Source organism: Fonsecaea pedrosoi, assembly GCF_000835455.1.
Source record: "Fonsecaea pedrosoi CBS 271.37 unplaced genomic scaffold supercont1.6, whole genome shotgun sequence".
In the NCBI taxonomy this organism is placed as follows: domain Eukaryota; kingdom Fungi; phylum Ascomycota; class Eurotiomycetes; order Chaetothyriales; family Herpotrichiellaceae; genus Fonsecaea; species Fonsecaea pedrosoi.
Window position 1 is genome coordinate 1737440 of NW_013550610.1, and position 13681 is coordinate 1751120.

At 54.5% G+C, this 13681-nt stretch overlaps 5 protein-coding genes across 5 annotated transcripts; 2 read left to right on the plus strand and 3 right to left on the minus strand.

Moving 5' to 3' along the window:
* Positions 1-818: 818 nt before the first annotated feature.
* Z517_09450 (uncharacterized protein) lies at positions 819-1347 on the plus strand (the record flags this gene model as incomplete). Its single annotated transcript, XM_013425359.1, has 2 exons — positions 819-965; positions 1024-1347. 2 exons carry the CDS (start codon positions 819-821, stop codon positions 1345-1347), a joined length of 471 nt encoding a protein of 156 aa, XP_013280813.1.
* A 1746-nt stretch (positions 1348-3093) lies between these two features.
* Z517_09451 (uncharacterized protein) lies at positions 3094-3618 on the minus strand (the record flags this gene model as incomplete). Its single annotated transcript, XM_013425360.1, has 1 exon — positions 3094-3618. One exon carries the CDS (start codon positions 3616-3618, stop codon positions 3094-3096), a length of 525 nt encoding a protein of 174 aa, XP_013280814.1.
* Positions 3619-4650: 1032 nt separating this feature from the next.
* On the minus strand, positions 4651-4953 carry Z517_09452 (uncharacterized protein; the record flags this gene model as incomplete). The annotated part of the gene is made up of 1 exon (XM_013425361.1): positions 4651-4953. One exon carries the CDS (start codon positions 4951-4953, stop codon positions 4651-4653), a length of 303 nt encoding a protein of 100 aa, XP_013280815.1.
* Positions 4954-7638: 2685 nt separating this feature from the next.
* Positions 7639-9066, minus strand: Z517_09453 (uncharacterized protein; the record flags this gene model as incomplete). The annotated part of the gene is made up of 2 exons (XM_013425362.1): positions 7639-8148; positions 8197-9066. 2 exons carry the CDS (start codon positions 9064-9066, stop codon positions 7639-7641), a joined length of 1380 nt encoding a protein of 459 aa, XP_013280816.1.
* Positions 9067-11002: 1936 nt separating this feature from the next.
* Positions 11003-11683, plus strand: Z517_09454 (uncharacterized protein; the record flags this gene model as incomplete). Its single annotated transcript, XM_013425363.1, has 2 exons — positions 11003-11508; positions 11578-11683. The coding sequence occupies 2 exons, from the start codon at positions 11003-11005 to the stop codon at positions 11681-11683; spliced, it is 612 nt and encodes a 203-aa protein (XP_013280817.1).
* Between the last annotated feature and the right edge of the window lie 1998 nt (positions 11684-13681).

Sequence of the window (13681 nt, forward strand, 5' to 3'; positions counted from 1 at the left end):
GCGGAGTCAAAATGGATCGAGGAATTTCCGCAACCTTCATAAATACATACATAAACACATGCTCGCGGGACTCACAGACCCAAACTAGTTCAGCTTTGACACTCTCACATGATGTCCTTTCCCTAAAGGCGCGCGCGAATAACGGAAGACGTAAAGGTCGGGTTTCTTGATTGGTGTTGCCATATGGATCATTGATCAATCAGCTTGAGACCGCGGATGGTCCAAGCAACTCGCCCCTCCTGTCAGTCTGTCGGTCAAAGTCACGAGTCACAAGGACAATCCAGAACCCAGGACCCAGAGTTGGCGGCGTATTGCCCTCTTAACTCCTTCTTCCCTCTCGCAAGAAGACACCCGCATCAGGCGTCATTCATTCGGGACTCCTTACGATCAAAGAACGAGTAGCTTGCCCTAGCCGCAACTCACCTACCGAGGTCGGCCGGAGTACTTGCTAGACCCCTTGCAGATTGCAGACCACAGTGCACGATTTCATAGGAAAAGTGCCCGCCTCCTTCTCAAGGCATTGTGTGCTGTTTTGCAATCGGAGTTGCTGTATCAACCGAGCAACCTCTCTTTCCCACGTCAAGGAGCCAAAGACACAGCTATTGTGTCCAGGGAAAACGAACAACAAGCCTGTCGTCTCGTGTCGTTCCGGGAGACTGGATGGCTGGCTGGCTGGTATGATGCTCCCCCTCCTACCTCTTCTCCCCTTCCACTTCCCCGTTGCCTAATCTACGTACCCTCAGAGCCCGACGAGCGACAACTCCATGGCATACCAGATGGAGTGGGCGGACAGGTACCGCTTCGCTCCGTCCGGTCCCATGCCGCTCTCAAATTACCCAAACTCAATCATTGGGTTCTCGGATGCCATGTTCGCCGCGCCAGAGCCAGTGGCACATACATACTTCAGGGCGCCAAAAAGGAAAGCCAGCACTGCATGCGAGGCATGTAAAGTGGCCAAGATAAAGGTGTGAACACGCTAGAAATTGCCACTCATCTTTTCTGACTACTTGACCATCTCTACAGTGTGAAGGCGGCCCGCCATGCTCCAGTTGTGTCAAAGCGGGAACCGCCTGCGACCACGATTTCATGAAAGACGGACGCCGACAGTGGAAACTCTTTGAGAAGGGGCGAAAAGCGCGCCTTTTCGACGTGCTGGTCGATTGGATGAGGAGAGCAGAGCCGTCGACCGCCTTCGTCTTGTTCCAGAAGGTCAAGGACTCGCGATCGGAGGATGAGGTTCTCGATTATTTGGAGACTGTCTGCTCATCAGTGTCCAGCGGCGGTCCGGCGGGGTCCGACGACGACCGCGGAAAAGACGCGATGCGTATCCAAAACCTATTGTGTTGAGCTCTTAGTCAATTTGCGGAGATAGGCAACGACGTCAGAGGAGCAGTATTACGCGGAGATGGACCAGGCACGGGAGCGAAGACGCCGGTCGCCACAGTGCTCATGAGTCCCGGGATTGATCTTTGTGATGCCGATTCATACGATCAAGGTCCAGCTGGGTACGTGGTATCTTCACCTTGGGATATCGACCGACCGCTCTGGGTGTTGCTCGAGTTTAGCCTAAAAGGGAAAGGTGGCTGCGCAGGTCCGCAACAGCTTTCCATCACGGTGCTCCAGTCTAGTATATTTGACGATATCAACACCGCGAGATTGTAATATACAGGTCTTGTTTATCTTTATCTACATATTCTAATCCGTCGTGTTGCTCCCCATTCCGCCAACGCTTGGATGTACGTGCTCCCCCAGAGAAGTGACAGACAGACAGGCCAGCTTCGAGTGTCCGACCGAGTCTCATTCCTTGTTTTCGGCTCTCTGAAATCACTATTCGTTATCGATCCTCGTGGAAGCAGCGCAGTGGATTGTGTTTCGACCGTACTGTATGTGACACCTCATCGGGGGCTGTCCATTCCAGTTTCTCTCTCGTTGGTGGGTGAATCAAATCGAACAGTCTGGCAATTTCCACCCTGGCAGCTTTTGAGACATACTCTCATCTCCTCTGACGGGAATATCGGATATGACCTCTTTTTTCAGGGGGATTTTGGCTCGTCTGTCCTATCAACCACGCACGTTCTCTCCGCGGAAAGAGGGATAAGGTATATTCGTTGCAAAGGTCATGAAGGAACAACAGGATTCGGCTCCGCTTCGTAGGTATTCGTAGGCTTGCGGTCCGCGGTACTCGACGCGGGTTCGAGTCACTCGAGGAGCTGGAGGTATGTATTCTAATAGGAGGAGGACCTATCTCTCAGTGATCCCTTTTGTGCCTTGGAAGTTCTGTTGCAAGTCAGCGTCACGCGCGTGGCTGCCAAAACTTCCGACACAATACGCCGGAGTTCGTCAGGTAAGGACGGGCCATCTCTGAGCGGATGGGTTCATATAGCGGACACAGACACGGACATGGACTTGGCTGCATTCTCGGACATGTTTCCTGGCAAGTGAGGCGTGTTGGCGAAGAAAATTGCACGCCGGAGGCGCAGTCAACGACAATTTGAGCAAAGAGTACCTCTACCCCTCATGAGGGGCTGCTTCCAACAAAGCGGCATGAAGGAATATCAGAATTAGTCAAATAATTTATTGGTATGGGGGGCCGATGATTCATCAATAAATAAAGCGGCGATGGAATATTTCCCGAAAGGAAAGTGACTTAGCTAAATATTCATACGAGTACAAGCACCTCAGTGGTGATATGTAGTCGCCATCGAGGCTGCGACTACGCTGATTGATTCCAGTCCTTGTTCTTTCATTCCAGTCCCAATTCCGAAAGCCAGCCAGTCCCAACAAGTCATCCTCAGCATGCATTGCATTGATTCCATCCCAATCCATTCCCATTCCTGCCATGTTTTGATGCCAACTCCCGTTCCGATTCCCGATCCCTAACACTTCTCTGAATAATAACGTGCATCATCCTTCAACATGCCGATGGCGGTCTCCAGATCCTGCTCCATCGCAGCCTGAAATTGTGGGTGTAGATGTAAATATGTCTCGGGACACATTGGGCCCACGAACTGGCGCCGCCGTCCGGCTCCGAGGGCCGCCGAGGAAGAGGTAGAGATTGACCGTGTACTCTGTTCTCACGTTTCGGGTTGCCAGTTAGAACTTGGGGTCTATCTTGAGCACGAAGAAGGATGGAGCGCGACAGGACGAGGGTGCAAATACCTCTCCAAACCGGTCAGAACGACCGGGGTCTCTCGGCGAGCCGTTTCTGCCACGGCGTGATCGATGCTTTCTGAAGCCGACAGGAGGGGGTGGTCCCTCGTTGGCAGGAATCTCGATGGGCATCGAGGGGAGGAGGAAACGGACGCGTCGGCTGGGGGGCGGCGGCGTTGATTTCTTCTCGGTGGCCCTCTCCTTGGAGCGGGTCGAGGCCAGTGAGGACCGTCGTGGAGGTGGAGCAGGACGACTGGGAGATGTGGCGGTGGCCTGCTCTTCCTCCATCTTCGTCGTGGTCGTGGTCGTGGCCGTTGTTGTCGTCGTCTTCTCTCTTTCTGCCCTCGCTGCTCTCACCTCGGCGGTCTTCTGGGCCATCCTCGCGAGTGCTTGTTCCTCCGATGGCTTCCGGGCATTTGCAACTTTTGGTTCCATGGCACTCGTTGCCGCGGCCTTGAGCACAGGCATGATGCACGGTACGGGCAGTCTCGCATCCGTAGCAGCCGGTGGGAGTCGTCCGTCACGCGCTGGACCATGCTTCGGGGCGGCCGTAGTCCCCGAAATGGTCTGGGCGTATATGCTGCGGCAGAACGCTAGCATTGGTGAGTTTCTGGCATACAAGGTTTCGAAGCTTGTGCTTTGACTGTTTTTGGGAGAATGGGGAGGGTTGAAAGTCTAAAAAAAGGATGACGGCGGCCTTTTTGATCAAGTGAGTTCCGTTGTGTGCGGCGTGTGCGGCGGTGTAGTTCGTAAGGACAGAAGGGCAGCTGACAGAAGAAAGACAGCAGAGGGCGGTGGTTTGGACGATCTCGGACCATGGACTTATTTCAGGAAAATGAGGCCTTTTCATCTATCCCAACACTCGGACCTCAAGACCAAGACCAGCACACAGACAGAGTCGAACATCAACATCTTTCATTTGTCCACAAGTGGCTTCTAGGGTTCTCCCTTCCCCTCCCTCTCTCCCAAACCTTGCATGTCAACGTGGTCACCGATCCCCGAATGGCCAGCACAGGATATGCCTCTTTCATGAAACGATATGATTTGTTTTCATGGCCCATGGCCCGCCCATGCGCAATGCACCGTGCAGTCCGGCACACATTGGTGCTGGTTTATTCCTATCGGCCTTGGTCTTGGTTGTTTTTGAGGCTGAGAATTGATTCCAGTGCATGCTACAGGCAGGTGCCAGGTCGGACTTCTTTTTGACAGCGTGTTGGGCCATGTATCCATGTCCAGGTATGATTTTGGAAAGGACAGGAGATGAGGCGGCGTAAAGTGGGGGTTGGGTGACTTGTGCCTTGGTCTGGTCTTCCCCGTCTTCCCTGCTCGCAGGGTAGGGCATCTCTGGCACAGGGAATAGTAGCGCAAGGGGCTTCTCACCCGGCTACTCTCGGGGCTACCCATTGGACAGAGCACAGAGATACTTTGGGCTCTAGGGGGTTCGGACAGATCTGGCAATTCGCTACCTGGACTACTAGGTAACTGCAACACCACTACGCTCTAGAAGTCTTTTCGACCATCGGCAGCGGCGGGTCTGGGGGAACTCTGATGTGTCTGCGGGTGGTCATGGTCAATCCCTTGCTGATCGGGCCTCTGGCTCAGTGTATCGTATGGCAATGAGTTCTGCTGATCGTCGGTCCTGCCAGAAGTGACAGGTGAAGACTGCTTCTCCTGCGGTTCCACCATGGCACAGACAGCGGTGATAATGGCGGTGTCAGTGTCGGGTGGTTGGGATGGTTGACCAGTGGCAGTGACGGGGGTCAGGATCTGCCGCTGGGAGCCCTTGGGAAGGGGGGTATCCATTTCCGGCACTGTTTGGCATGTGTTGACAGGTTCTGGTGGGTATTAGATGACCTTCGTCGTGGCTGCTAAGGTTGCTTGCGGAGTTCGAGGGGGAAGGGAAAGACTCTTCTTACACTTTTTTTTTTTGGAAAGGCTTCGGAATGGGCAAAAGCAAGCCTTGGGGGTGGCCATTTGCATGGAAGTGCATCTAAGATGTCAAGGCCGGAATGGGGGAGGCTGTGAGGCTGCAGACTTGTACTGCTCGCGTCCTGTGCCCATGAGTCCATAATCCTTCCCAAGTATTAGCGGACAAGGGAGGTAAGGAGCCTTAGGCCGACAGTGAGATACGAGTTGTGGTGGTGAGATGGGCGTTGATGTGGTAGACTGGAGGGGTGTGTTGTTCCAAGGCATTTCTGACTGTGCTACATGCCAAGACTCTAACGCAATAGCGCAGTGCTAATGGTAACCAACTAGCCTGTCATACAGGGCAAAGTACATTGTCTTCCCCGCCTTTTTTTGAACAGAGTGCGAAAAGACGCATGTGCCAAGCCTTGGCACATAGGAGAACAGGAACTGATGCGCAACCACTCCGCATCTACCCGGGGTTATTTTCGACGTCGTTTTCTCTCCCAGGCAGGGGACCTAGCAATGTTGGTGGCATGTTCAAGGCATTGCAGGTTGGAATGAAGATGATGCGCTAGAGTACTAGCCTGATGGATGCAGGGGAGATGGCGAAGGGAGGGGGATAGGGCCAGGAAGCTAGGATCAGAGAGCAAGGGGTAGGAGGTGGGACAGAGCCAAATTCCAGAGGCCGGGACAAGTCGGAGGGGGCAGAGGCAGAGGTAGAGGCACAGAAAGAGAGAGAGAGAGAGAGAGGGAGGAAGGGAGAGGAGGTGGCCATCCCTAGAACCCCGACTTCGAGGTAGACACTGGTGACAAGAGTTCAACCACTAGTGTTTTCAACCCTATGCCCGGAATGGGCTGTTTCTGATCTCTATAGCACTGTCCATGGCATTGTACCACGAAATTCCTCTGGATTTCGCACAAATCTCTCTGTTGGTTACTCCTTGTAGCTGGGGGGAAACCAAAATTTCCCTCAGGCTGGTCAGGCTGTTGGCTGGATCATCTGGCACCTGACAGCAGCGCCACAGGCCAATAGACTCCTGCGGTTCTCCACACTAGACAGAAGTTCCTGCCCTCCTCTCCAGATACACGTGGGTCCCGTTTTTATTGCTCCATGCGGTAATTTCTCTGGCTTGCCCTTTGGTTTTACACACTCTTGAGTTGGGTCGATCAGAAAGAGAAAGAGCCGTGTTGATCACAGACTCAGCAAACTCGCAGCTCAGATTGTAAAACACGCCAGAGTTTGGTACCGAGCCCATCTACCCAGTCAGGTTGCTCTGCCCGTCAACCCCCTCACTTCGCCCAGACTTTTGACAGGCGCCATGTTCCAGTTCTGACCGTCCTCCCATCCCGCAACCCCCCTATAACCCGGATCTCCTCTTTTTTTTTCCGCCAACGGGTCACGATTATTGGTGATCACAAGTTACAGTGCAAGTACGGACAAGTTTTGTCGAGGCATTTGCATTTCGCCCAGACCCAAGCGCGTTCCGGGAAACTCTGGAAGATCCGCGACTAATCACAAGGCATCAGTTTGCGCAGCGGTGGAGTCCCAGCTGAATTCCCCCTCAAGTGCATCGCCTGATTAGGGCAACGCCGCGAACAAATCAACAGCACCATCCCCAGGTACTGACGCGCAGCGCCCAATAGTAATGCTCCGATCCCCAGAACTCTTACGCTCATCATGTCAAGGTCGCCCGGATCGGGGGAATTAGAGTTGTGATGTGCTATTGAAGCCGCATGTGCTCGAATCCACTAAACGCGATCTGATCCGGCAGGTCGTTGTCGTTGTCGCCTTGTCCGCACCTTCCCTCTCCATTCATCTACTGCTTTCCTTTTTGGCTTCTTGCTTTTTTTTTTGCTCCCTGAGCATCCTGCATCATGCGAGCAGGTCAAGTCACTAGCTTCATGCTTCATGCCGGGTCGACAGCCACCGAAAAGCTAGAGTTGCCAGACATGAGTGAATTAATTTCAGGTGGTAATGCGGGCAAGGTTAGCTTTCGCGATGATCGTTGATCAGAGTTTACCCTCCACCTTGCATCTTCCATGGCCCAACCATCCGACATCCGAGCTGGTCTGGTCTCTCCGATATCCATGGGGTGCACACTGCTCTAGTCCTGCGAATCCTACCCCAATCCAGTCGAAACTACAAGGGATGGGAATGGTATTGAGTCACACATACTGCGTTTGCTTTTCCGTCGGGGACTTACCCTCTGGATTTGGTGCTTTTCGGTAGAGGGAGATGCCAGAGTGTTGAGGGAGGGTGGTGTACCCCATATTGGGATCGAAGCTAGCAGGTAAGCACTCGCAGCACTGCCCTAGGCGATCGACTACTCCCGCAGTGTCCCAGGGTCACCAGTCAAGGAGCTGAAGCAACAAGTGGCTGTGGCTGTTACGATCCCAAACCTTGTCGGGAGATGAGGCCAGTATAGGTGAACAAGAAAGGTTTTGCCCAGTAATGAGATTCAACGCATGATCGACCTACAAACTCCTACCAACTCCTACACGTACAAGGGCGTTGGGGGGATTGGCTTTGGATCCGCCCACCCCGCATTGCTCTGCTCTGCCTTGCTTTGGTCCCAAACCTCACTCGTACTCGTCCTCCGTCTCCATCTCCATTGGTGGCTCAGAGTTGTCTATCACGGCATCACCGTTGTCGCCCAGCAGCTCCTCGACAAACGGATTGGGAAACATCTCCACCAGATCAGTGTTGAGAGACTCTCCCCGCGACGATTCGTGGCTGATGATGCCTCGCAACACATACTCGGCCTTTACAATTGTCGGCCGAGCCTGCATCAGGAGACCGAGCACCCGCTTCCACGCCCGGTCAGCATCCACGGCAATAATGGTGGCCACCACGGTCTGGGAGACTGCCCTCTGATGCACGCGGACCTCATCAAGCACCTTCTGACGCCATGGATAGGCATCGAGGGCCCGAGAGATGGTCGCGGAGGCATCTTCCCAGAGTTGGTCCAGCCGCACCCGGTACTCGATCATTTCGTCGGCAGAAATGCCGAGGTCGCGTGACTTGTAAACCATGTCGGCCGTCTCCCAGAACAGCAACAACATGTCAAGCAGGTCCACAACCTCTATAGGCTGTTTGGGGTGTTAGCAGCGGCCCGGACTGAGGGGGTCCGAACTTACTTGGAAGAGCTCCAGAATATCGCTGTCATGACATGGGCGCAGGCCACGATTGTCATGGACAACGGCGGCGATGAAGATTCCTTGGCCCGGATTGTTGTGGATTTTGAGTTGCAAGGGCCACCCGGGCTGTGCGACTTCGGGAATGAAGTGGCCGAAGACCTCATCCGTATGGGACAGCACCCAACCTTGGAGAAAGCCAAAGGGCATGCTGTCACGGATTTCGATACGGTTGCGGCCGAGCATGTCACGTCGATAGTCTTGGGCGTTGTAGCGGCCGAGGACCGCACCGTGCCCGAGCCGTAGATACCAGACGTGGACCATGACCAGGTCGGATTGGGCAACAGCCCGGCCTGGGTAGCACAGTCGTGGCGGAGCACCCGGGGGTAGCCAGACAGCCGGCGGAGGCAGATCAGGCGCGGGGCCGCCTTGATGCGCGAGCCGTGGTTCCCGAATCTGGATAGGTGAGTGTGGTGGTGGTAAGGCTCCAAGCTGATTCCGGAACTGCTGTTGTTCCCGTCGGAGCTGCTCCTCGGTTGCGGCCGCTCTGCGAGAGATGGCAAGGCTGACCATCAGGGTCGACCTGTTCATGTTGGCCAATTGCTCCTGGACCATTATGCGGTCTCGCAGGTTGCGCGTGCTGAGGACCAGTGGTGCGAAGGTCTCGTTCATGTGGTCGAGCTGCCTCTTCAATTCTCTTACTTGTTCTTCGAGGTCTGGTTCACGGACCGTGATGGTGGACATGTTGTGGGCCGTGACCGAGGACAGGCGGTGCGCTGGAATGGCAGGCATGCTGTACGTTACAGCCGGAGTTGACTGCGGAGGCGGAGGTGGCCGAGAGGACCTTGGTACTCCGGGAGGTGGCAGTCTCATGCTTGACACAATGTGGCTGTCTGGGTATTGTGTCAGATTGAGCGCCAGGATCAATAAGAGCGGTGCAAGAGCAACGGCAAGGGGGCCAAGCGAGATGGAACAGGCACAGACTCACAAGAGGTACTCACTACGGTGGAATTTGGGGGGGAGGGGGAGGGGGGGGGGGTCCGATTGATTGGAGTCGGGACTGACCTGTCAACTACTGTGGTGATCAGGCTGAAGAGTGAGAATGGATGAAGATATGGAAGATGGACAGGAAATATCTAGGGAATGTAGACCTCTTTATATACCTCTATGTAGGGAAACCTTCTGTATGCTGCTTCTGTAAAGTATTGCGGCGTCGATATGGTTTCTGGCCCAACTCAACTGCGGAGGGGGAAAGGGAAGAGGCTGGCCTGCAACTGTATCGGAATGGCGCTACACCGCTGTGGTTCAGATGCCGCAGGTATTCGAGTATCGGTATTGAATTCGTATGGTGCGGCGAGCAGGAGTGGAGGTGATGGGACATGCAGGCATGCATGAGTGCATGTGTGAATGTCTCCTTTGCTATGTGTGTGTGTGTGCGCCTCTCTCTCTGTCTCTCTCTTTCTGTGTGTGTCTCGGGTCTCTCCTGAGGTCAATCAGATGTTGATCCAAGCAATATTACTCGCTTCCAATCCCCAGTGTTGCTGCAAGGGACCCTTAATCACGGGCGCCCCCTTCGCACCCATGTCATGCATGCGTGAGATCCAGCGCCAAGCACCAACAATCAATAAAATGACTCTTGAACTCTCTGTCATTTGAAATGGGATTTTTCCCCAAAACTCTCTTTCTCTTCCTGCTTCCCCCAGCAGGTGGATCTCCCACCCCCTTCAGGCTCGACACCGACTTATTATTCGACGCCATACTACTAACAGCGCTGGTAATACAGACAATCCTTGTCACCTGAGAGCCAGATTGGGATGCCCGAGTTCGCTTGTCTCTCCCAAATGGAGAGGACGATCTGTTGGTCGTTCGGTCGGCTGGCCCAACACTGGCAATCTGATGGGAGGGGGCTGCCAGATCTCTGGGGGGGGCCAAATTTACTGGCTGGCGGACAGAAGACAGACAGGCATTGACTGGGCTCTGCTCGCTTAACTCACGCTATGACCTCTTTTCTCGACCTCTCTTGTTTTTTTTTTCGCTTTTGCTGCTAGCAGCCAGAAAGCCCGAACACAGCCTTGATTCAACAGGAAGTGTGCCTCCACAAAAAAACAGACCCAGCAAGCCAGCTCGTATTTGATCGCCGACCACTTTGCTTCCTGATGGACAGAGCTCGCGTTGCCCGGGGATCATCGACCCTGTTGACTTGCATGGGGCTCCGCATTCCAGCACAGTACAGACTTTGGATGGGGGCCTCTTGGTGGTCTGTGCTTGGGAATCCAAGGTGTCCGCACCCGCCCTTCCTTCTTCTCATGCCATGTCATGCAACTGAAAAGGCTCGGGCGGCCAATCCGGGGGATTCGTGTCCTGCAGCATGTACGTACAGTACGTCAATCCTTCCATCCCATGGCTTTTGAACCGATGGCCTCCAGCTGCATTTTGCGAATGGTGGCTTGATGCAAGGGATGCGAGGGCTTGAGACTATTGAGAGGTGACAGGAAAAAAGGGCCCTGAAAGCCCAGAACAGGGCATCGGAGACGGGGAGAGAGAGGGGAAGATGAAAGTCAGGGTTCAGCATCAATCTCAGTACGCATTCCATGTGCCCAAGGGCATCTGAGGATCCTGCCCTTCATTCGGAGCACCCATCACTCATCGCCCCCGTCAACTGCCGCTCCTTCACTTCCCCGTTGCCAGCCCATCTTCCAGGCCCCTTTCCATCCCTACCATCGACTGGCGTGGCGTGGTTCTTGTCTCGTCCGTCGTGGTCATCAGCCTTATCACATACCCGCCGTTGTCATTGCCCACCGGCACCAACATGGATTCCAACATCGACAAGGAGCGAGAGACTCTCCACGAGGAAATCACGCGGATCCGCCAATTCTACGACGGAAGCACCGAAGACGACGATCTGTACATCAGGTTTTTGGCCGCTCACAACAAGAGACTCGACCTCCTCTTGACTGGTGCACGTCGCCGCATCCAGGCCCGGTTCCAGGGCATGAGCATCGAGCAGGCTATGCATTGCGAGATGTTGCGGTCCGTCGGCACCGCCCTGGGCATGATCCACGCCATGATCTGGTACGCCATGGCGCCCAACGACGACGAGCACCAGCTCCGCCGGCTGTACGTCTGGGCCTACCTGAGACACTACCAGCTTGTGCCCGAGGGCTTGGGCGTTCTCTCGGGATTCTCGCTGCGTCTGTCCCATCAGCCTCTGGAGGACAGCCAGCGGCAGTGGGACGAGGCCGTCGAGTATTACATGTGGTGCGAGGACGAGGCGCCCAAGCACCGGCCCAAAGAGGAGTTTGAGATCGAGAGAGAGTGAGTATCGACCACTGTGTCCTTGTGTCACATGAAGTGAGCGCTAACACGTCCCGTCTTGACCGACAGACTGCCGATGGCGATGACGGAGAAGAAACGACTTGTCCACCGCCTGCGTGGACTCCATCTGATCAAGCCGAAGCTCTCCAAGATTCTGGAGAGGCAAGCGATGTAGCGTGGGATCTACAGTCAAGAAACACACAAAAGTATTGAAATTGGGAAGGGGAGGAGCGGGCGGGACAAGGTACAGGTTCCGGATGCAGGCGTACCGGTAACGTCGGTGCGTCGGAGTTGCAGAGGACCGTCTCTTCGCTCAATCCATGGAAATTGGTAGGAACAAGGACATAAGAGAAGGGTAGGACCGTGCTGGGCTGCAATAACACACTGTCAATGTCGTTCACGGACGACCTTTGAGCCTGGCGTCGTTGCGGCTGCGGCTGCGGTTGCGGTTGGGTTTGGGATTTCGCCGCCGCATACAGTCGCCTGCCAGGTAGTCAGTCATTCACTCAGTCAAACAGTCAGTCAGTCAGGCAGTCGGTCGGGTCAGAGAATCGTTCAATCACTCAGTTAATCAATTATATACTCAACGAACCATTATCTACGGTAGAATACCGCTGGTGGTCTTCCTGTTTGTCCGTATCCCATGGTGAATGCGCAGTTTGAAACCCCTCACGCAAAGTGCGGGGTAAACCTCAGCCTCACCTCTCAGCCACTCCAGCCTCGTCCGCAGAAGAAGCGAGGCTGCCGAGAGTTGCATGAATGAATGAACGTTTTGTGGGCCGTGACTACGAGGTGCCATGTACCACGACAGTAATTGTGGCCTCCGCTCCACACTGGCAGTGCTTGATAAGGGGGCAACGGATAACAAGCAGCAAAATAGGGGATGGATTGCCCACCAAAGGGCTATATACGGGTTACGGGCCGAGTCAAGTCAAGCCGGACTTATAGTGCTCGGTGCTCTCCCCTTTCCACTGAACTCGTCACTGGGGTGATCACTGAATCTCCGTGATGCCGACCGTATGAGTACGGCATGGTTGTACGAGTAATTGTAGTGTGGCATGGTGCGGTGCGGTGAGGGACGTCTGACTCGCCGCCCGCGCTGTCGGAGGCTGCCTACTAACCAACACACAAAAATGACCATCACCCTAAGGTACAGTCAATATCTGACTCGATGCCTTTGGACTCGGGGCCTCACGCGCTGCTAGTTGTGGTCATGTCACGTCTGACTCGACGCGGGCAGAGTCGTGAGGCTGGACCATGCTGGGCTCGCTGATGCGGTCACGTCTGCCCACGTCTGACTCGATGCCATCAGAGTCGTTGGGCGTTCTACCACTACACTACCTCGTAGTTGTGGTCAGGTCTGACTCGATGTCATCTCACTCGTAGTCACAGTCGCCGTCGCCGTCGCCGTCGCAGCAATCGTACTCGACTATCCGAGTCCCTCACACCGACCAATAACCATCACGCGAGACAATGACAACCCCCACCCCGGGGGGGAGGGGGGGGGTTAAAACACGTAATTTTTGTCCAAGGAAGGAACTCGGACTTTTTGACATAGGCACTGTACTCTACTTGAGTAGTACATCACTCACCACGACGGTGTCAGTAGTAATAGTCCATCAACGACGACGTGACCACGATCAGCAGAGAAGGAAGAGAGATACACAGGTTGGAATCGGAATCATACGAAATCTGGACTCGGCTTCCGCACAGGTTGGTCAGAAGACACGTTGTCCGTGTCTTTGATGCTGGGTATATGGCACATGGCACATGGCATGCGGCATTGCATCCCCAGCCAGCCGGATAATTCCGAGAATGTCGTACAAAATTGTCGAGCCTTTAGTGTATATCCTCGTCGTCAACCACGAGCAAAATGGATGGCGAGCACAAGGCCCAAGTCTGGCTGCCAAGACGAGGCACAGCCTGAGCCCAGTGCCGATTTTGATTGGCCAGACCCACCCCCCCCCCACAGAAATTTCTATTGCCTGCACCGCCCGCAATCCATGATATAATCTTGTGAAAATAACACCGTTCGATAGGCTTTGACATGGCAAGTCTACTTGGACTAGCTAGAACCTTCAGGCGTTGGTGGATTGAAAGTTATAGACGGACAACTTCATTTCCCGTGCTAGTCGGCGGGGGCAGATTAGTCATCCTGCGGAGGTGTTTGTGA